Source organism: Eptesicus fuscus, chromosome 11, assembly GCF_027574615.1.
Source record: "Eptesicus fuscus isolate TK198812 chromosome 11, DD_ASM_mEF_20220401, whole genome shotgun sequence".
NCBI classification, from domain to species: Eukaryota; Metazoa; Chordata; class Mammalia; order Chiroptera; family Vespertilionidae; genus Eptesicus; species Eptesicus fuscus.
The window spans coordinates 53,011,854-53,035,547 of NC_072483.1; the positions used below are offsets into that span (position 1 = coordinate 53,011,854).

At 33.1% G+C, this 23,694-nt stretch overlaps 1 protein-coding gene across 3 annotated transcripts in view; it reads left to right on the forward strand.

Moving 5' to 3' along the window:
* AGPS (alkylglycerone phosphate synthase) overlaps window positions 1-23,694 on the forward strand; it is a 120,582-nt gene that overhangs the window by 71,927 nt on the left and 24,961 nt on the right. For all 3 annotated transcript variants that reach the window (XM_008138522.3, XM_054722796.1, XM_054722795.1), the window contains 5 exons: window positions 7,673-7,724; window positions 11,323-11,399; window positions 13,989-14,101; window positions 18,080-18,149; window positions 19,666-19,727. In XM_008138522.3, the coding sequence (XP_008136744.2) occupies window positions 7,673-7,724; window positions 11,323-11,399; window positions 13,989-14,101; window positions 18,080-18,149; window positions 19,666-19,727 (374 nt within the window). The remainder of the gene's footprint in view (window positions 1-7,672; window positions 7,725-11,322; window positions 11,400-13,988; window positions 14,102-18,079; window positions 18,150-19,665; window positions 19,728-23,694) is intronic.

Consider the following 23,694-nt stretch of genomic DNA (forward strand, 5'->3'; position numbering starts at 1 on the left):
TTGGGTTAAAATCATGATATGGTAACAGTATATTTAAAAGTAGGATGGTTGAATAAAGGAGGAGTTGAAGATAAGTGTTAGGAGTAAATATCTGAGCAATGAGCACTATAGTTCAAATGTGTTCTTATACTAAAAGCATCACTTAAAGGTCAAGGATAAACCTATATAATTTTATTAACCAATGTCACCCCAATAAATTAAATTAAAAAACAAACAAAAAATAAACTAAGATGGATTACCAAGAAAAAATTTAAGATACTATAGGCATTGAGAAATAAAAGAGCTACTTGAAAAACATTATGGTTTTACCTCTGAGTTAATACCTAGAAAAATGGGAAGCTAGTCCATAAGCAGATTATATTTTCTTGTTATTTCAAATCCTCCTTAATGAATAATTATTTAATTCTAGTATTTTTACTTTTTATTATAATTTATTCTTTGTACTTTTATTTACTTTTTATCTTTGTCCAGCTTGACTATTCTCCCCCAAAAGCTTTATCATTAAAGATATAGTTCAGATTATCTCTTGTTCAAGTTTTTAATTTACCATTATTGCCTTAATATTTTATAGCAAAGTAAACATAAATGCCAAATTAGATTTTAAAAATAATTATATAATTTATAAAACTAGTCTGATTTGTATGTATTTTTAATAAAATATCTCAATGAGGTTACATTCAGTCTATGTTGGCCAATTCTGCCCCTGCACAGTATCTCCACTCTGTGGAACACAGATTTAATGTTGTTATATGGTCCTTGGAGTAGAGGAATACATATTTTCAGCATTTCTGAGTGCTTCATCTGGTTTTTCACATTTCAAATACTCTCATGTAAATATATCTAGGTTTCATTAAAGCAAAAAATATACAAGTGTATCAAAACCTTAAGTTTATAATTTTATTACAGTTGAAATGTTGAATTTAAACATAAATAATTGGTGCAATCTGATGTCATTTTTGTTACAATTTAATATGCCTTGATAGAAAATAACAAAGAACTACTTCTGCTAATGAAAAGCAGGGAGTGAAATTTTCCTTCCGCTTTACATGAGCCAGTAAAAATTGTCCTTTAATTTGTTTTAAAAAACTCTTTGGATATTCACACAGTGACCAAAATCTAAATTCACTACACACAAAGAACTATATGAATTATCTTAGAATAAATAAAGGTAATAATTGATAGAAAGTGCCACCCTGAGGTTAAAAAGCAGATCAAAAAGAAAGCTCCTTTCAATCTATAGTTTCAATAATTTGGTGTTTTGTACTTAATAATAGACAATTTTTAGAGATAAATACTATGTGACTAGAAAGCTTGCCTTACTTAAAACAGATTAAAAAGCCTAGATAGGTAACATTTTATTCTCAGATATTGCTCTTCTGGGATGGGTTGAAGAGATCAACCAGAGAACTTGTATGCATGTATGCATAACCCATGGACACAGACAATAGGGTGATGAAGGCATGGGATAGAGGTAAGGGGCAGGCTAGAAGAAGTTAATGGGAGGAAAAAGGGGACATATGTAATACTTTTCAACAATAACGATTTAATTTAAAAAATATTGCTCTTCTGAAAGAAACAAGCAAGTTACTTCACTGTTTGGGGAAGTTACACATTTTGCTCCTATTACAATGCACATGTAGGGAGGCATTATTGTTAACCTTCCCTGGAAATGGGTAAATGCTAGCATTATAGCACACGGACATTTACATAATAGTTTATAGAATACAAATCTTACATGTTAAGAATGTTACTGTATGTGCTTCCCTGCTTTGTAAGAGTATTTCAAGCAGAAAAAATTGAGAAAATTACCAGATTTTGGCACTAGTCATTGTTCATTTTGCAATTTGGATTTTCAGTTGATAGCAGAGGAATTAAGATCCATTAAAATAGACGGTACATGCTTTATGATTGTGCCAAATTCCTGATTGAATAATGAGTTGGCTGCTTATAATTCTTCACTGTCATTTTATAGCACTTCCACTTTGCAGTATTTTCAGACTTTGAAATGGGAAACTATTTTGGATGAATACCTTTTGGAAAGGAGCATATGTGATTGTTCATAAATAGAGAAGGGCTCTGTGTGTATTTTCATCACTGTTCTTACTGAAGGGAATAAATTGAGCAACATTATACTGGCAGCGGAAGGATTCTGCTAAAGTCTCTCTCATCTGATCTTTGCCATGTGAGGAATTTTCCTCTTTCAGTACTTCACTACCTTGTGAGGAGCTAGAAAGGAAGATTTAGTGGAAGATTAATGTGATTTTATCTCATAAGTGGCAATCCAGTATAATCTCCATCTTTACTCACTAGATGGGTAAGTGACTTTTAAGACTTTCTCGGAAAGTAGATTCCTACTAAAGCCTCTCCAAAGGGGGAACATTTTGTTTTTTAATCACAAGAGCAGTGTCAGATATAATATTTTATTATTCTCTTTTATTGTTGGTTTAAAAGTAAATTGAAGGGGAAATAGGGAAACAAGCTCAAAAGCAATTTTTGAAGTTTGATTTTTTTCTCCCCCTAATAAAAATTTAGGAGTTATGCCCTGTGGTATTGAGAGATGAACAATTGTTCCATTAAGAGGAAACACTGTATATGTGGCATGGATTAGTAAGCAGTACTCCAAAAACTGTCTTTTTGAGTGTAAGAAATAGGTTTTTAAAAATATATTAAAAGGCAGTTTTTTCTGTCACTCGCTTTTGACAAGGGTGGCCCTTTCTACATACCATCACTTTTCTATTAAATAATTTTAAACTGATAGGGTGTTTTTTCCTAGTGAGTATAGGTCATAATTTGGGAAAAATACATAGTTTATGTCTGACACCTAAGGATGTTAATATACCTCAATTCTGAATTGTTCTGTTTCCAATTTGATTTGTCCTGAGGGGTTCAATTATATGGAAAGGCTTAACATTTGTAATATAAAAAAATTAAAACTCCTTTATATTCAGTGGTAATTCTGAGAAATAATTTGTTACAGGTAGAAAATGGAACTGTTATTTTAAATCATTTTTTGAAAACATACTTTTCTTCCTCTAAAGCAGAGATAATAACCTAGCCATATGTTGGTTAATTGGATTTATTCTGTGACCCAGCAAAATAAGTTAAACTTCAGGACAGTTATAAGACATGCTCTTGACCAGAAGCTACTCAGAACAAGTCATTATACTTTTACTAAATTGAAAATGTAAAATTATGACTAGGAGACTGTTAGGCATTAACTCTTGGCCCTTCCTTCAATATAAGAGGAGGGATGTATCTACTCTATAATATGTATTATTTCATTCTTTCAACTCAAGAGATAATTATTATTTTTAAAAGTTCTTGTTGTTTACAATGTAGACTCCCAGTAGTAAGCCAGTATGTCATTTCAAATAGGACCAGTTATACAAATAGCCTTAAATATTATATGATTTCATCTGTGTTAGCAATTCTGATTTATTATTGTGAGGAAGAACTAATTCTACCTACACCTTAAGCTTTTATATCTAGAAATTTGCATTTATAAAATTCTTTCACATATTTTTTTCTTAACTCTTATATTATCATGTCTTTTATGTGTGATAGTAGGGTCTTAACTTTATATCCAACACAGTACAATGGATATTATGTAAGTTAAATAGACATGGTTACTGTCTAATAATCACTAAGGATGTTACCTATTATATATTTTTTTGGTGTTTAAATTTGTGTATAGCTATGTACAAGGGGTTTGGTTTTGAAACATTGACTTCTGATACTGTATGAGATTAGTAGTTGTATGGCTCAGAAATTTGGGCTGCTCTAGAACCTGCACAGAGTTTGTTTTACTCCTTGAAGAAACAAATCTTTTCAACTCAAAGATGATTTATTCCTCAACTATGATATCAGAGATACAGAAATACCATCTAGTGCCTCTATTTTATGGTTTATTCTTATGAAGTCATAACAGTAGAAATCCTGCAGACATTTAAAATGTGTTACAACACACCTTAAATGTGTCTCATCTGAAGTGTAAGTTCTGTTTTTTTCTATGGCAAGAGTTATGAATTGGCTCCATAAAAACAAAATTCAGAAATCTTTTGATGCATTTCTTACAGTAACTATTTAGAGAAAATTATTAGATTGAGAAATCTGTTGCTTTTTAAGTTAGTTCAGAAAATTCTAAGTAAATAAGACTAATCAGAGTGGTATTTTTTTTCAGGTTACATATTTAAGTGAATTCCTGTTTATAGCATCATTAAAAGGAAGAAATTGCCAGCAATTTGACTTAGTTTTATACACCTGCTATAAGGCTAATGTAGTTATTTCTTCTTTGCTCAGATAACACAAAGATATTAATATATCTTTATTAGTACATAACAATCAGTTTCTCATCTTTTCAGACTATTTACTAAGTATAAATACACTTTAGGTCCAAGTCAGGTGATATTAGAGATTCTGGCATGGGCACATTTATCATAGTAGGAAAGAAATCAATTACATCATTAACTTTAGATCGAATAAGCAATTTTTGTTTGAGTGTTTGTTTCTTAAATCCCCTGAATGTATCATTAACTCACCATTGAACTTGGTAAAAATAAGTCCCTCTCATGTTAGTTCTAATCACCTACCACCAGGGGTCACTTTAACTCAAGGACCCTTTTCTATGGAATACTCATAGATAGCATGGGAGTGAATTTAGAGCCCAGATTCTCAGAACGTGTGATGTCTCTAACTTTTAAAGGAAATCTTTTGAGGTTTTTTTTAACCTACCAAATTAGTTTTCATAGCAGTTGAAACATAACCTAGTCGTAATTATCGATATAGTAACCCAGAATGTTGTTCTTTTTAAGTTATTGTAACATTATTTTGGTCTTTTATAGGAACTTCTATTTAATTGCTCTGTAGTGACAGCTTTTAATTTAAACTCTTAAGAAACTTTTTCTGCTTTTTATTTTTAGAAAAATGTACAATGATTTACAAATTATCAATTTATAGAGGATCATAAAGAAACATAGATGCTATTTTTTTAATTGAGTGCTTTAGTTGAGAATTTACTTGTAACAGTAACTGGAAAACTCTATATACTGACTTTTCAAAATGTGCAGCACTATTAAAACATGAAACTTATTAAAGTTATTGGTTTGATTTTTGATAATTTTTGAAAATCAGTGTTGAAAACTAATTTAACATTTATTATCTAGATACAAATTTTTTTAGCTTCTTAATTTTTTTTATAATATAAGTCTATAACCACCTACTCTACCTTAGTGTAAATAGAAACAGTGAATGACTGACTAGTTTATGTTACTCATCGGTCAACTAAAATATAATTGAATATCGGTTGCTATATTGTAGCAAGTGACCTAAAGCTTTTCTTACTTATTTTTCCAACTTTTTAATTTGTAACTTTTTGCTTTATTTTTTATGTTTGTATATGTTTCCTGGACCATTTGAAATTAAGTTGCATGCTTTATATGATGCTTGACCACTAAATACTTCTCCTTAAAAAAAAAAAGAGATGTTTTTATAACCACAATGCTGTTATCATGTATAAGAAAATCATCAGTAGTTTCTTAATGCCATCTAATATTTATTCTATAATCAGTTTATTCCACTTGTCCTCATAATGTATTTTGTGGATAGTGTTGTCAAACTAAGATTTTTGTCAAGGCCTGCATATTGTGTTTTAGTTGTTTCAGAGATTGAATTCCACTAAACATTTACTATACTAAATGTTATATACTTTTCCCCCGTTTTCTGATGTTTGTTTGCCAACGTTGATTGTTTTTGTTAATAGCACCTGCTATTTCGATACAGGTGAAGTAGAATCTGGGCAGTAGGAGATGGAATTTACAGGTTTTTGCTAGGAATGTAAAAGGGTTTTTAAATAATAATGACAGAATGCCTCTGAATGCTTTCTGATATTTTACTGGTGTGCCTAAGCCAAAACATATAAATATGCATGTTGTATGATATTCTATTTTATGAAGAAAAGAAACTTGGTTTAATCAGGCTTTGTTTTGTTAGAAGTTGATGTGCCTATTTTAATAATACATTTTAGGAAAATTGATTTTCCTTTGGTATTTTGGAAACTGGTAATATTTTTAGAAGCATTAACCTAACTACCAAGATACCTTTATACCAATGTTTGACATTACTGAAATATGTAGATTTTTTATTTTATGACTATATACTTTTTTGTTGTTAATCCGCACTTCAGGATATTTTTTCCCCATTGTTTTTTTTTAAAAATCTTTATTGATTAAGGTATTACATATGTGTACTTACCCCCCATTGATTTTTAGAGATAGTGGAAAGGAAAGGGAGAGACAGAGAAATACCGATGTGAGAGGCACATTGATTGGTTTCCTCTCACACATGCCCCAGCAGGGGCCTGGGAACGAGCCTGCAACCGAGGTACACGCCCTTGACTGGAGTCAAACCCAAGATCCGTCAGTCCACGGGCTGACTTTAATCACTGAGCCAAACCGGCCAACGCATAACTATATGCTTTTAATAAATAAGCTGAGGAAATATCAAATAAGATCATTTTCATGTAATTTTTTCTTTCAAATATAACTTTAAAACTGTGTGTGTGTGCATGTGTGTGTTAAGTGATTTTTTTGGAGGCTCTGTGGTATATTTGAAATATTGCTCATCTAGCAGTCAAGATAGCTTGATTCTAGTTCTATCTTTACTATGTAATTAGCACCTGACTTCTGAGAAGTCTTTTAATCGCTCTGGTTCTTGTGTTCACTCCTGTAAAAAGGGGAACTGCTACCTTGACAGGGTTGTTTTCTTATATTAAATAAAAATATATGAAAACAAATTGGAAACCATAGGATTTCTGTAAAATTCAAGGTTATTTTATGCTGTGATTATAAAATTATCTAACATTGTTTCTTTAGATTTGGCAGTGACTTTTTAATATAGATTGAATTATCTCACCTTTAGCATCAAAGCTGAGTAAATAAGTTGTATAGATTTCAAAATAAGAATCTAGTCATTTTTGGGGGCTAGAATAAAATGTGTCCTGTGAATTATTTTAAAAATTAAGTGTCCAATTAAAAGCAAGTAATAGCAAAAAAAGGTCATAACACACAGTTAAGGTGTAGATTAAGTTTCAGTGATTCCCATAAATCTCAGTATTGTGTTGGTACAAATTTTATTGATAAATGATAATACTCAGAAGATAAATGTTTTAAAAGTTCATGACATTTATCAAAATTCTTTTATCTGAAAGCAACCTCTTGGTAGCAGTTTATCCATGTTAAAAAAATGCCTAGAAAATAAAATCCCATTTAGGGTGCAGCTCACTTTTAATTCTGTGGGAAAGTTGTAGCTAACTTAAACCTTGCTAGTGTTTGTATTGTAATGTTTTATCATCACAAAATGAATATGAATATCTGCTTTTCTTGTTTTTCTTCCCTTGCAGCTTTTATTGTGTGCAAAGTAGACATGACACTGGTGCAGTCTTAGATGGTTTAGATACATAATCTTATGCCTCAACGTTTTGTAGCTGTTTTCATACAAATAATCTTGAAAGATCTTAGAATTCTAGATACTATCTGATAGTTTTTCTATGGATTATGAGAAGGGATAAAAAGAAGGAACAATTCCTAGACTTATGAAGAAAGATGACATTCCTATATTACCTGTCTAGCTTCTTTCCTTATTAAATTTGTATCACATTTTTTCCTTTTCAAAACAGAGATGTGCTCCTGCATCTATTCGCCTCATGGACAACCTGCAGTTTCAGTTTGGTAAGTAAGAAATGGTGATTTTAAAATCTGCTCAGTAAGCAACAAAAATTTATGAAATACCAGTTCTGTGCCAGGAAGATTACTGAGTGCAGAACTAGAATGATGAACATCATAGCTCCTGTCATTCAGGAAGCTCTCTGTCTAATGAGGACAGACAAGTATATAAATGAATGGGTGCAGGAGTGATGGAGGTACTATGAAAGAGACTGCACTGGCTACCCTGGTGTGAAGTAAGGGCTGGTTGATGGCCCGCTTGATTTTGCTTGAGGTCGGTGTGGAGAGATAGGAAAGGCTTGTTAAAGGAGAGTGATTTTTGAGGTAAATCTTAGAAGATGAATAGAAATTTGCCTGAGATGGTGTCTCTTCCCCTCTCTCCTACCAAATCTGTTCACTTATCAGCAAAAATGTGAAATTGTAAACCTTTTAATGGCATATTTTAGTTCTGTGTGGCTCAAATAGAGGTTAGGGTGAGAGTTGTTACAAGAGAAAACTGGATGGGTGGACTAGGGCTTTGCAGGATAAGTTTGAAGTCTATCTTGTCAGCAAAGGGATTTTTTTGTAGAGGAGATAAATCAGCTTTACATTTTAGAAAGCTCATTCTGCTAGCATTATACAGGATAGATTAGAATGGTGCAAACATGGAGGAAGAGTTGAAATGGCTCAAAAGGCAAACTTTGGGGGTCTTGGTCAAGGCAGCAGCAATGGAGATAGAAAGTAAGCGATAGATTTTTCAAAGACCAGCTTGCCAACTGGATGAAGAAGGTTAAAGAAAGCTAAGAACTGAGGGCAACTCCTGGATTTCTCATTTGACTGATTTGATTGGTAGACTAAGTCTAGAAGAGATGATGATTTTGGAGGAAAAGGCATTGCAATGGGTTATATTTAAGGTGCCCTTGGAATACTTAGGTGGAGAATTCAGTAGTAGTTGACTGTTTCTTTTTCTCCTTATTTTGCTTAAAGTATTAAATTTTCTGACACAATTTTTCATCTTTTCAATTATAGTTTATTGCTTCTATATAATTTTCTTAAATATCAGTTTAGTTGGGATTTAAGTTTATAGACTTTAACTTAAGTACCCTCAAAATAGTCCATGAAATTATGGGAATGATTGCTCAATAATAAATATAAAGGCTAACATAGGCCTTTCTAAAAGTTCTATCTGAAAGTAGCTTGGATTTTAATTTAGGTAAGAATGGTTATTATATAAAAACTTCGTTGTCCTGGCCAGTGTGCTCAGTGGTTAGAGTGTTGGCCTTCGCACCAGAGGGTCGCGGGTTCAGTTCCTGGTCAAGGGCATGTACCTGGATTTCGGGTCTGATCCCCACCCCCTTGGGGCTCATGTTGAGGCAACTGTGATATATATTGTTGAGTATATTGAAATGACCCACAGATTTCTCCTGAAAACTAAAGTTTGTCAAATTTAGGGGGTATTCTCATTCATTTTTATATTTCTTGAACCTATCACATAACAGGCACTTACATGTTGACTGACTTAATCATCAAATTAGCAAAAAGAGGGTAAACAAATCTTGGATAGCACATAGCATAGTGCTAATATTAAGCACAGTATTAGTAGCACAATTTATCCAGTATCTCCTCACAGCTGTTCCTCAAAATGGTCTTCCTAGTTTACAAACTACTCAAAAGCTTAAAATTTCAGTCCAAGTCCACAAGTCATATGTGGTAGAGCTGAATTTGAACCCAGTTGTATCTGTTCCACTGTCTCAGATTACTTATTTGAAATATAGATATTTATTAAATCCTTTAAAATTATTTAATTGACACTGTAACAACAAAATTCACTAATTAAACTGTCTAGTTAGTAAATTTGGAAACTAGTTTCTTTGTTTCATATAAAAGATAAAATAAAATAGCTGGAATGTATTTAGAATATAATCAATTTGATAGTCAACGTTAACCTAAGTATTAGTAGAAGATAATATGCTCAATTAGTACTAATGCTTGACCCACTTAAAAGTTAGTATCACTGTTACAATAATAGGCTTTAAAGCTATCACATCAACTCAGTATCAGGAATATATGTGACTGCCTCCCATCAGTTTCAATGGAAATTGTACTGTGTTAAGATTAACATATACCCTTTAAGCATTATTTCACATCAGAGAGGTAATATTTAGGGTCCTCATACTTTGTGTAAAGATTATGTGGATTAAGAGACTTTTTTGAAGGACATATAATTTCAGTTTCTTGCAAGAACACAACATACACACTCACACATTTTATGTTTATGTGTTTCCAATGTTGTTAAAGTAGGATGAATTCCATTTGTGACAGAAAGTGAATTCTTTGCTATGTTATTTCTAACTTTATACATGCTAGAAATGTTACCTACTAAAGCACTGGTTGTACTAGAGAAGCATCTCTGGCAGGTTACAATAAAAGGAAAATAAAACCCCAAACAAACCTCTTACTTGTGATCCAAGAGCTCAGAAAGATTGCTAGGTTCATCATTGTCTAATATGCCTTTCATTTTTGTTGTATTTTGCTTTGTTCTGTTATAGCATGATATCTAACTCTTAGCCTCTGGTGAAGACTTAATGTTAGCTATTCTTTTATGCAAGGTACTTTCCTATTATAATAAATAAAAATGTAACAAACATTACATATTCAGACTCTCACTTAAAAAAAAAAATAGACTGTAAATAATAGTTTTTTCCCCAGGAAATTTTTTGGTTTGTTTCCCAAAAAACTAGTTTGCTATGTGCACCTTTTTTAAGGAAGGGCCATACTTTAAACACAAACAAAATCCCAAAACCTTAAAGCCTTTGCTAAAAGTAAAATTTTCATTTGGAGATAATTTAAATTTACTAGAGGCTTTAAAGTTCTTTATAAAAATTCTATATAAATAGTACGCCACATTTTTCTGAATTGTTCTTCTAACACTAAGGCCAGATGCAGGACTCTTAAATGTAGCAGTCATGAGAGTTAAGAAGTTGCTCCTCTGAAAACAATGAGATCAGTAAAAGACTATCTCTCAATTAAGCTCAATCTGTAGGCAAAGATGAATTTAACAGACTCTGAGACACCATTTATGTTATTTTGGCAATTTTACCTCTCTGGGTGTGATTAAGGAAGCAATTACTAGTTTTTATGCCAAGAATTCTGGATGAATTAAGAATTAATTAAGAAACAACCTTAAATGTGGTATTGACTTAATATTTGGATATAATTCTGAATGGTTTTTGCATAATTAAAAAAATAAAAGTAAAACGAGTCACCATTCGGTTCTCTTAATGAAATAAAAATTAATGAAGTGATTTTACTATGAGTAAAGTGCACCATTGAAAGATAACCTAAACTATATGTAGTATTAATTATATAGAGTAATTTGAGTTGAAAAAAGAGCAGTCAAACAGGGGTTTTGTAAACAGGAAATTGTTTGTGACTTTTGAAAGGAGATGAAGATAAAAGATGTAGATCTTCATAGCAATAGTTTATATATAACCAGCAAATTTTAAAAATTAAGGTTATATGAAAACATTCACTTTTAGTATACTAAGTTAAAGTAACCTCTTGATCTTCTGAAAAACATAAAATTTGTTATTAATTTAAAATACTAACTTTTTTTTCTTCTTAGGCCATGCTCTTAAACCTCAGGTTTCCTCTATTTTTACATCGTTTTTGGATGGATTAAAAAAGTTTTATATTACAAAGGTAAGAATTTTTATAAAATGCTAACATTTTAATGCTTAGGATATAAATTGATTTTGTTTCCTATCTTCTCCCCCTCCCAGGTACCTATTCTAAGTATGTTTTTCCATGTTGCTGTGTATATTTCATAGTGATTTTTCATGTTGAAATAAATATCAAAGTAAATTCATAATGCATTCAATTTCAGAAATTAAATTTTTTTTCTCAGAGTTGAAGTTCCTAAAAATAACACTGAATTAAACAGTTTCATGCATATAACACTTTTTATAGTTTGAATTTTTCCTTTATAGTAGATATATAGAAGTGAAATAAGAGTATAGATTTTTTTTAAAACCTGTATGATTGCTTAATTCCTTTCCTAAACATTTATACAGCTTACACTACCTCTGGCAATTCACTTGTGCCGTTTTTTTGTTGCATCCTTGCTGTTGCTAGTGGGATTTTTGTTTTATATTCTAAATTTCCTGACCATTTCTTGAAACTTCAATGAGACTGACTATTTTCCTGTATTTTCTAGATATGATCTTTGTGTGAATTAGTTGTATATGGTTATTTCTCCAGAGATGGCAGCTTCATTTTTTTTTCCTCGGTGCTTTGGTGTGTGTCCTTTGAGTAATGGAATTATGTGATGCCTTTGTCATAAATGTTATAAATAATTTTTCCAGTCAGTGAGTCCTTTTCAAATAAGGGTTTTTCTTTTTGGTACACAAACGTTTCAAATTTTTATATATTTTTCTGTGATTATTTAATTGCTTCTAAGCTTAGAAAAACCTTCCTTCCTTCAGAACTACGATTAGGACCATTTTCTTCTCTTGCTATTTTGTTAAATGGAAATTAAATTAAAAAAAAATCTTTATTACTATTTGAATGTTTTCATTTTTATAATGTGAGATAGACATAAATTAATCTTTACCCATTCCTCTCCTAATTGGTAACCAGTTGTGAAAACACCATTAACTAATCCCTGCTTCTTATATTGATTTGCCATGTCCAAGACATTTTACTTAATAATAGACAAACATGTAAATTGACCGTACCTCTGCTACACCACCAGCCAATCAGGAGTGATATGCAAATTAACCCAACAAAGATGGTGGTTAATTTGCATACTCAGCCTCCGAGTGATGGGAGCAGAATGCTTGCATCGTCGCCATGGCGACAACGCAGGCGTTCTGCCCCACCCCTGGTCTCTCAGGGCCTCTGGCAGCGTGGAAAGGAGGGGCCGGAGTGGAAAGAGGCAGCTCCAGGGCCTGAGTGGAAAGGGGCTGGGCTGGAGTGGAAAGGCAGTGCCGGCAGCCAGGGAAAAGAAAGCCCATTCTAGCACAAATCTTCATGCATCGGGCTTCTAGTCTTATATACTTATCCAAGAAATAAACTCCATTTAGATGTATCAAATTCTTTTTAATTAGCTTTTGTTTCTAAAAAAGTAAATGAATTTAATTGCTGTAGGTCTTGTTTTTGGAATTTTTCTTATCACTGTTACCTACCAGTTTATTATCCTAGAAAAATTTTAAGAACTCGTCACCATTTTAGGAAGCCCGTATAGATTTTCATTAGAATTAAGATAAACTTGTTTATTAATTTGGGCAGGAATTGACAGGTTTTATAATATTTATGCACTCAGGAACATATGACATTTTTTAGACATGTTTTTCTAATGAAGTTATATATTTTCTTTTAAGGTTATTCTTAGCTGTTTTGTATTTTAATTTTATGGATAAGAGCTCCTTTGAAAATATTACTTAATAAGAACTTATTGTAGTATGTAAGGGTGCTGTTGGTTTTTACTTCCCCCCCTATATCATTTATTAATTTCTATCATTTTGGTAGTTTTAATGGATTCTTTATTATAATTATAATTCTTATAAGTTATTTGTTGTTTTTACATATTAGTAAGTCATTACAGTTGACACTGAGGCATACTTTGAAGTGAAGTGTTTTTTCATAGTTTTATTCTATTGTGATGATCTGAATACATGCATTAGTTCTTTGCGGTTGCCATGTAAAGTTCCAAAGCTCAATTAAAAAAAAAAATTAAATAATTTTTTATTTTTCAATTACGGTTGACATACACTATTAGTTTCAGATGTACACCCCAGTGATTAAACATCTCATATCTATGTGGTCATCCCAAAAAATCTCACACCCATCTGACACCTTACATAATTATTAGTATACTAGAGGCCCGATGCATGAAATTCATGCACGGGTAGGGTCCCTAGGCCTGGCCAGCGATCAGGGCCAATCAGGGCCTTCAGGCTGCCAGCCAGGGCCTCCCTTCCCCAGCTGCCGGCTGCTGGCTGGGGGCCTCCTTTTCCTGGCTGCCAACTGCCGGCTGCCAGCCGGGGCCTTCCTTTGTTCCACACTGCCCCCTGGTGGTCAGCGCACATAGTGAACGATCAAACTCCCGAGGGGACAATTTGCATATTAGGCTTTATATATATATATATATTTGACTATATTCCTTATGCTGTACTTTACATCCCATGACAACCAAAGTTCAGTTTTCAGAAAAAAGGAGCAAAATGTATTTTGATTTACTGTTTTGTAGGATAAGATTTATCTATAATAATTATTTTTTTTATTTTTTAGTTTAAAGGATTTGATCCAAATCAACTAAGTGTTGCTACATTACTGTTTGAGGGGGACCGTGAGAAGGTTCTTCAACATGAAAAACAAGTATATGACATTGCGGCAAAATTCGGGTATGGCTTTCACTTCATAATGTCAAGAGGAAGTTGAGCTAAAATTATGATATCTCCAAGCAGTTGTTAATGTTCCCTTTATAGTATTAAATGTGTAATATATGATAATCAATTTAAAATGTTGTGTTAGTTTACTTTAAAAGTGTGTAGAAAGCGAGATTAGTATGTTGCTCTTGTGTAATCATATATAGGACTACTAAATATTATATTTTTCCATTAATGCTAATTTTATAGCATTTGCTATTTGTTGTGCTAGAGTGAAAAAGGAAAAACCTCAGTCATGTTACTATTTAATGGTAATAATATATGTATAAAAATGCTGTTAATATGTTTTTAAAATCAAATTGTGTTTAATCAAAAGTATTTGATAAATTACCTATACTCCACCCCTGTCACTTACTATTTTGTGCTGGTATAAAGAAACAGAAAACATTTCACATCTATAACCAACTGAATAATGATTGGGTGGTTTCTGTCTGTCTGCTTGATGGATTATAAGATTGATCTATGGGAACTATAGTGAAAATGCCATTCATCAGGACTACATTTATTTTCCTTTCCTCTTTAAGTACATAAACTAACAGTTTTCTGGATACCTGTCTTTTTTTTTATTCCCGAGCTGAAAATATACCATACACATTATACTTATTCTGAGTTCTTTGTGAATATTTATTTTTATTGCTGGTGCATTTTAATCTTTAGGTATTTATCAGAACCATTTTGTCAGTTTTATTTATTTCATTTGAGCCAACTGTCATGAACTATCTTTTCATGTAATGCCAGTTTTGTTTTTCTCTTTTAACACCAGCCATTTACAACTCAAAAGTAAGAATGAATCATCCTTAACATGAATCCAGGTCTCTTTAAATACTGATACTAAGACCCCAGAATTATTGATGTAATTCTAGCAGTTTGCTTATATTAAACAAAACATGTATCAAATTCACCCATTAAAAATAGGTTATGGAAAATGAGATATCTATTTAAATTACAGGTAAAGCATTAAAATACACCTTCATTAAGGTCTCATTTTTGCTATTACTATTTGTTATTTCTTAGTTATGTTATAATTAATTAGTTTCTCAGTGTACCACACCCCTTCTGTGTTGAACAACCCAGGCTGTCATTAGGCACATGACATAGGGCTCTTTGTATGTTTCTGATACTTGGAAATATCTCTGTGTGGTTTTCTAGAAGTCCTGTTTTGCCCAGTTCTCTCTAGTACTAGTTCTTTGTTCTAATACCTGAAAGATACAGGGATATTTTTCTTATTTAAGATGCCATTCTTCCAATCTTTGTTCCTCATTTTTCCTTCTACATAACTACATGGAGGAGAGCACTGCTAAATTTCATTCTGCTAAAGTTTTCATTATTAGATTAGCTAATGTACTTTATTTTGAATTAGGGAATTATTATTCTTTATTTTCTGGTTATTTTTAATTTTCTGTTTCTACCACCTCATTAGCTTTAAATTGATTGTTTTTAATGCAGTATTTTCAACAGTTGACAACATTTTTCCTCCTTGCCTTCCACACCTACTCAAACTCTGTTAAATACCTTTGAACACATACAATCCAACAGAACATAATAGCCAAATGTTGAATAAATACTTTGGTTGTTTATCTCTGTTGGCTAGTACTGTACTTTAACTTCTAAGAGCTAAGCAGAATAAATATTACCTGTCAGCAATCATGACAAATGTATTGACATTTTACCATAGAGCTTCAGGTAATATGTTATTGTTATTTCTAAAATGTGCACGTAAGTTGTTTAATGTAATTCAACGTGACCGTGATTAGGTTCACCAGATGGCTCTTTTATGTAAAAAGATTGTCTCTCATTCCTCTTTCATTAGTCTTCCCAGTCCCTCTTCATGAAGTAGGACTTTAAATTTGTTCAAGAACCTTGTTAATTGTTGTTTGAAATTTGTGGTAGAGAGCAGGAAGTAGGGGTTGGATGTTGCTGCTTAAACATAAAGCAGTTAGAATCTTAGATTTTGGGGGTTAATTTCTAAGCCCTGCTATTACTGAATTTAGAATGAACATCTGATTTCTTCCTGCTTTAGATAAGAAAAATACATGTTCCTGTGTGGTTTGTCACACAAGTTTCCAAAGTAGAACCGAGTGCTCCTGACTCCACCCCACCAGATATTAGAAAAGGGTCTAAAGAAAAATGGCTTGACCTGGGACTACAAAGTAGGACTTTTTCTCATCATAATATGAGAGAGAGACAGTCCTACTAAGTGTTACTTCTCACCAAATACATACTTAGCGTGTGCCTTATCAAAGATTTCCAGTGCAGGTCTTCGGCATCCTTTTCTGGTCTTCACATTCTTTTCCTTTCTTTTTCCTTCCACCAGGATGAACTGTTTTCTAGGTCAGTAGTGTTTTTTCTTTCTTGGACTCAGTGTCTGACTCTGTTTCATATCTACTTGAGGTATGGACTCAGCTATTTTTCTCCAGGCACACAGCAATTTTCTGACTAGTTTCCTTTTTGTTTCGGAGCTTTGTTTGACTACCCACCCCAACCTCACATCCATACACATCCAACCCAGAATTCCCTTACTTTTCACTCTTAGCTGTCTGGTATAAGTTTGCCTTCCTCACTCATTAACATTCTAGTAATACAGACAGCCTCCTTCATTTCATCATACTTCATTCTTAAGTAGTTCTAGACTATAGCTGCCCTATCAATTTTTGCTACTCCTCTAGATGACACTAATTCAAATATATCCAGCTATACCCCTAAATCAGGAAATCTGATTTAGCCACTGTATCCTAGCCTAAAAATGCCTTACATTATTTGTATAGAACAAGGGTATATCTACATTGTGTTATTTACTTAGCACCAAATCCAAACAAAATTCAGGGGATAAAGGATTTAACTATAAGGTGTTCATTGAAGCCATGAAGAGAAATGATTCTTCCAGAAAAGGCTTAAGTCACAGAGTCCCAAGACCCATACCTAAGAACAAGGAGGTCCAATTAGGGTATTGAAAAGGGAAACATAACAGTTAATTATTAATCATGACCCCAAAAAGTCACAAGGAAAGATTTTTTTTTTTACATCTTGTTTTATTGAGGGAATCTTTGTACTCTGAGAGTTTGGGGTAAGTTTTATTTAGTTGACTAAGAATAGTTCAAATTAAATTTCTGCCTGGTGATGGAAAGAAGCAAAAATAAAGAAGTGTTTACTAAAGGTAGTGGAAATCATTCATAGTCTTTTAAAAGAATAACTTTCGCAAAGCAGAACACTTAGACTGTTATGGATTAATTTTAACTGGATCACCAAATGCAATTCCTATGGCTAAAACTACTTTCTAATTGAAATGGACAGTTCATGTGTTCATAGTAATAAGACCTTACTTTATCTGTATGTTGCTTCATAAACTTTAAATATTTCTCTGTATATTTTCTATCATTTAACTCGTAAGTTCCATAAAATAGACACCATGTCTAATACTCCAAATACTATGTGCTCAAGCATTCAAGAATCATCTTTGAATTTGGAAGATCAGTCCAAATACAAAGCCAGTCATTGCACATCTTTATATATGAATAAGACTATAATAATACATGAATATATGAGTCAGAATATAATAATAAAATAAGAGGGTTTTAAGTATCTTGTTTTGATTATGAGGATTATTTAAGTTTGATTCTCATGTCTAATTTTCTTTTGACAGTATGGATAGAAATAGTTGAGTTCATGAGTCAGTTTTGCTTGTGTAGTTGATAAAAGTTTGAAGTTAATGACCAAACTGAAATATTAAAATGCTTTCAGATTTTTGTTATTAAAGCTTAGTCTCTTGATGGCTCTTTGATATATTTATGATAAATGAGAGTAAAGTAAAAATGAGATGGAAAGTAATATATATTAATCTGTTAAGCATTTATCTTAAGGTGTCATATCAATTTGGTTAGTTTTATATATTTTTAATAGTTCATTTGAAATTTATTAACAGTTTTTTAATTACAGTGGATTGGCAGCTGGAGAAGATAATGGACAGAGAGGTTATTTGCTAACCTATGTCATTGCATACATTCGAGTAAGTTATCACATAATTCCCTTGTCAATTTCTGTTGCAGACAATACTTTTTACTTTGAGTGAATAAAATTATTTTCTTAAATTTTAACCAACTGTAATTGAGCATATCGTTTTACAGGAACAAAGGATTAGCTACAAATCTACCCCAAGTTCTCCCATAGTAAGAATTTTAGTGTAACTCTAGTTAAGATCTAAATTTTAGATTACGATGATTTGATAGGCCTTCCTGCAGCCCCCTCCCCCTTGCCATGCTGAAAAGGAAAACTGCTCTGTTACAAGTTGTGATTAACAGATTTACAGATCATGAAAGGTAATAGATGATTTTAGGTCTTATAAATAATTTTTACCTCCATAAATTGTCACTAATTTATCTCTCATAATAAGCATTATGGGTATATATAAATTTTGTTAGGCATTTTCTCTGAGCATATTGACCATTTTCTCATAATTCTAAATTCATAATTCTAGAAAATGAAATGTAACTAACAAGTACAAGATAGATACAATTTTAAGTAAGTTTCTTAATTATTAAGATTACTTCATTATTAAGTTAATGTTAAAACTTAATCAAAAACAAGTTAGAGATTTGGTGGGTAGGGATGGAGATTTGTTTTATCTTATTTTTTTATTTTCCCAGTGCTTAATACTGTTGTCACCAAATATATGTTTACTGAATAAGTGAATGCATAAGAGAAAAACACACATTTTAGATCAGTAATTTTAGGATTTTTCCTGGCAATCAGTGGTAGAGTTTAAGTGGTTCATTTTTCTAGAAGTGAAAACTTAACATATATTGATTTTTCTACCTTATAAAATTTTCTTTCATATCTTTATATTTCTATGATTGCTTATGAATTGCTCTTTTCAGATTGGAAAGTACAGGAATTAGTATTATAAGTTACTTATATAAACATTATATTTTCTATGGTCTAAAATATATATATATATTTCTAGCGGTGGTGTTTCCAAATGTTCTAGTCACTGCAGAGAGAGGCACTATATTTTCTAATTTGTTTTTAAAGAAAAGCTGTTTTTAAGAAAGGGAGATAACTTCTCCTTCCTCTAGTCTCCCCTGCCTCCACCCCACTTTCCTACTTTCCTGCTCCTTCTATCCTGATGGCCACTATTTGGTATTGGTTAATTTGCTGATTAGGCCACTAAAAATCTATTCTACTAGTATTCTCTACATGCATATCGATAGTTCCTGGCTAGACACTCCATTCATTGCAGGAATGTTTGAATTCCTACCATGTGTCAGGTACTCTGCCTGGTGCCAAAGTACAGAGGAGAACAAGACAGACAAAGCTCCTGTCCTCCTGGAGTTCATGTCTCACTCTTGGGACCACTTTGCAGAGTTCTTATGAGGTGGATAGTAAAGAGTCATGGAAATTAAGGTGGAAACATGTAACACCAACCATTGCACGAAATACTAACAATAAATATGAAATACAAACAGTATTATTGATTCTTCTGCATCTGTTGTACTTTCTTGATTTTTGTGTATGTTTTTTAACAGGACTTGGGTTTGGAATACTATGTAGTAGGAGAATCTTTTGAGACTTCTGCTCCTTGGGACAGGTAAAATGGAATAAAATGCCTGTTATTAAAATATGCTACAAGTTGTTCAAGTAATGTGTCTTTGTGTGTGAACATGTCAACTTAAAATTTTATAAAGAAACATTAAAACATCATAATGACCTTTATTTAAATTAATATCTCCACTACACTATCATATTTGGGAGCCATTTTTTTTTTTTTGCAGCAAATTTGTTCATGTTCCATAGTAGGAAGTTATTATTGAACTTTATATTTTGAAGAATCATATTGAACACTGAATGTCATTGTATGGTTTTATGTAACTTTGATTTAAATTCTTAAGTGATTAATAAATATACCTAAATGTTCTCTAAAAAGTGCCCCCAAATGATAAAAACAGTTAATTTTTTGTGATATATTATTTAGTTTTTGTATTTGTATGCATTCTGTTAAGCAAGATCTTAACTTGCATTTAATTGATTTCTAAAAGATATCTAATTTAAGAAATTATCTACTATTTTTAAATTGCATACACATACAGATATTAGTTAGGAAATTCATAATAAAAACTGATTAGGAAATGTGAGGTGGTTTTCTTAAAAAGTGGCCTGTGTTCCCTGGCCAGTGTGGCTCCGTTGGGTTGGAGCATCGAAGGTCAAAGATATAATTCCTGGTCAGGGCATGTACCAAGGTTTCGGGTTTGATCCCTGCTTGGGGCGTATGGGAAGCAACCGAGTGATGTAGCGCTCTCATATTGATCTTTCTCTCTTTCTCTTTCTCTTTCTCCCTCTCTAAAATAAATTTTTATAAAAGTAGACTTGTGAGTAAACTCATAAAAATTCATAAGGAGATTGTTAGTATACTTTATTCTAGGATAGCTTACATTTTACTTTTTATTTATAAAATTAACAAATTATTTTAAGTCTATAAACCCCCATGAATTTATCTTTTGGATATTACATATCTTAACATTTTGTTCTATCCTGATGTCCTTTTTTTCCTCCCCCAGAAAACTTTTTTACTTTCCTATATTCATTGTTCATCTACGATGGGTTATGATTTTCGGTGCATTGATGCTCATATTCTATACCTTGTAAGATAACCAAATTTTATAGTATGGATCTGTTACTCATAGCTTTTTATTCTAAATTTAATTTAGAAGGGAATAAAAAAGAATTAACTAAGTGATTGACATCTGACACTTTTGAACAACATATAGAGTTTGACAGCTGTTCATAGTTGTCTCAAATACCATTTTAGTGTTTAATACCTTTCCTTGCAGGGTGAAAGTGGATTAGTATAGTGTTACTTCTTCGGTAGTATGTATTTTCTTGTCACTAATCATTACTAATGTGGTTGTCATTTTGACTTTGTTTTTTTCCAACTGTGGAAGCTAATCATGCACTATCTTTTATTTTTCTTTACCCTTTCTTTGTATATATTTACTTAATTGACTTACTGGCAATATCTTTTATACAGAAGACTACATATTTGATTTGTTTTCATTTAAAACAACTTCTTCAGCTGAAGTTTTAAGAAATAAAATTAATGGAAAGCAGCTACTTTATTGACATGAAATTTGTTAGCCATTTAGCAATGTTTTTTCTTTCAAACCTTTAGCTGTGTAGAGATCATATTTAGCAGCAACCCATGGGATCACGGTCTTCAACCCTCATTAGTAGATCACTTGGCCTTTTCATGCATAAATATCTTAAGGGATTATTGGTTCTACTAGTTTTTGCATATTTCTCAGTCCCTAGCACAATTGCACCTGTAGGTGTGCAGTGAATTTTCTGCATAGTGTTCTATGGAGGTACTCTAAAATAGTGTAAGAATGCAGCCTAAAAAATAGCTATCTAAGAGGTCCAAGTAGAGATTTAAAGATTTTGAATACACCAGCATGAGGCTGTGATTAAAACCAAGGGAGCAGCCCTAGTCAGTTTGGTTCAGTGGTTAGAGTATAAGCCCATAGACTGAGGGGTCTTAGGTTCGAGTCCAGTCAAGGGCATGTACCTTGGTTGCAGGCTCTTTCCCAGATGCATGCAGAGGCAGCCAATAGATGTGTCTCTCTTACTTCGATGTTTCTGTCTCTCTCCCTCCCTTCCACTCTCTCTAAAAACCAATGGAAAAAAATATCCTCAGGTGAGGATCAACAACAACAACAACAAAATTAAAAAAAAACACAACCCACCAAGGGAGCACATACAAATATTTAATAGATACTGGGATGGAGGAAAAAATAGGCCCTAAGAAAGAAATCCAGGGAACCTCAACATTTAAGGGATAGTCATACAAATAAGAGCAAAGGAGATTGAGGAATAATATCCAGATGATTTGGAGGAAAATCAGTAATGAGAGAGAAGCCCAGGGAAATTTTTGTCAAGAAGGAAATAGTTAATAGTGTTAAATTTGCTAGTAGATCAGGTGAGAATTTAAAAGTATACACAATTATAGTTATCTCCTATACTAGAAGCCTGGTGCATGGATTCGTGCACTGGTGGAGTCCCTCGGCCTGGCCTGCAGGGATCAGGTCGAAACTGGCAGTCCGACATCCCCCAAGGGGTCCTGGATTGCATGAGGGCACAGGCCAGGCCAAGGGACCCACTGGTGCACAAATCTGTGCACTGGGCCTCTAGTATGCATATAAGATCTTTGGTTAATCTCTTCCTGCCAACCCCCCTTCCCTTTGAGATTCATCAGTCTGTTCCATATTTCCATGCCTGTGGTTTCCTCTCCTGTATTGAGCATCTTCCCCCCCTGGTGGTCAGTGCGTGTCATAGCTACCAGCCGGCCAGTTGGCCGGTTGCTTAGGCTTTTATATATATTGACTAGTAGCCCTGCGCACAAATCTGTGCGCCAGTAGCTCTCTGCGGGGCCTGGCCACTCTGTGCCCGCTTCCCAGAGGCTCTCTGAGGCCCAGAGGCCCATCTGCAGCTGGGCGCGGAATACTTGCCTCATAGCCGGCGCGATGACAAAGCATTCCCCCCCTCACCCCGGCTGCTCCGTGCCTGCTACCCAGAGGCCCTCTGCGACCAGGGATTGGGCTGCTCACGCTGCCCACTCTCAGCGGCCACCCCCCTGGGACTGGAGGACTCCATCTGGGCTGAGAGGACTGGGCACTGCCATCTTGTGGCTATGGGCGTCGACATTTCTGTGATGGAGTGATGGTCAATTTGCATATTACCCTTTTATTAGATAGGATGATTTGTCCAAATGTATTGTCTCGACCTTTGCACAAGTTTTGTGAGAGAATACTTTCAGAACTCTGTTCCTACAAACCATTTCTAGAAAGTATTCCATCTCCTCCTCCTCCTCCTCATTATTATTTTTTATTATTATAATTATTATTTAGCACTTAAGTTCTGTTTTCTAGAGTCATGTTATAAATTTGTAATATTTATTAATCTCTGTAAATATTAAAGCTTAGTAGGTTTTATTTATAAAGTATTTCTTTTTTTAAGATGGGTTTTCAAAATTTCAATAATATAAATGCTTTACCAGAGGTTTTCTAAAAACACGCATTTGTCCCCTGGCTGGTGTGGCTCAGTTAGTTGGAATGTCATCCCATGCACCTAAAGGTTGCCAGTTCGATTCCCAGTCAGGGCACGTACCTAGATTTCAAGTTTGATCCCCAGTGGGAGTGCATATGGGAGGCAATTGATTGGTATTTTTCTCTCACATTGATGTTTCTTTCTCTCTATCCCTTCCCCCTTCTCTAAAAAATCAGTAAAACATATCTTCATGTGAGGATTAAAAACCACACAATAAAAACATGCATTCTTACCATTCCATAAATGAAGCATAGATAATATTGATAAATTATGTTTGCCTGCAGCTCCCATAGAATAAAGCAGAATTTAACTTAAGAGCACTATTTTGAAAAATTCGAATTTATAAAACTTTCAAGTACTGTATTTATAAACATAAAATGTGACATGCTAATAAAATATTAAAATCCTTCTCATATTTATATTCATTCTAGAGGCCCAGTGCATGAAATTTGTGCACA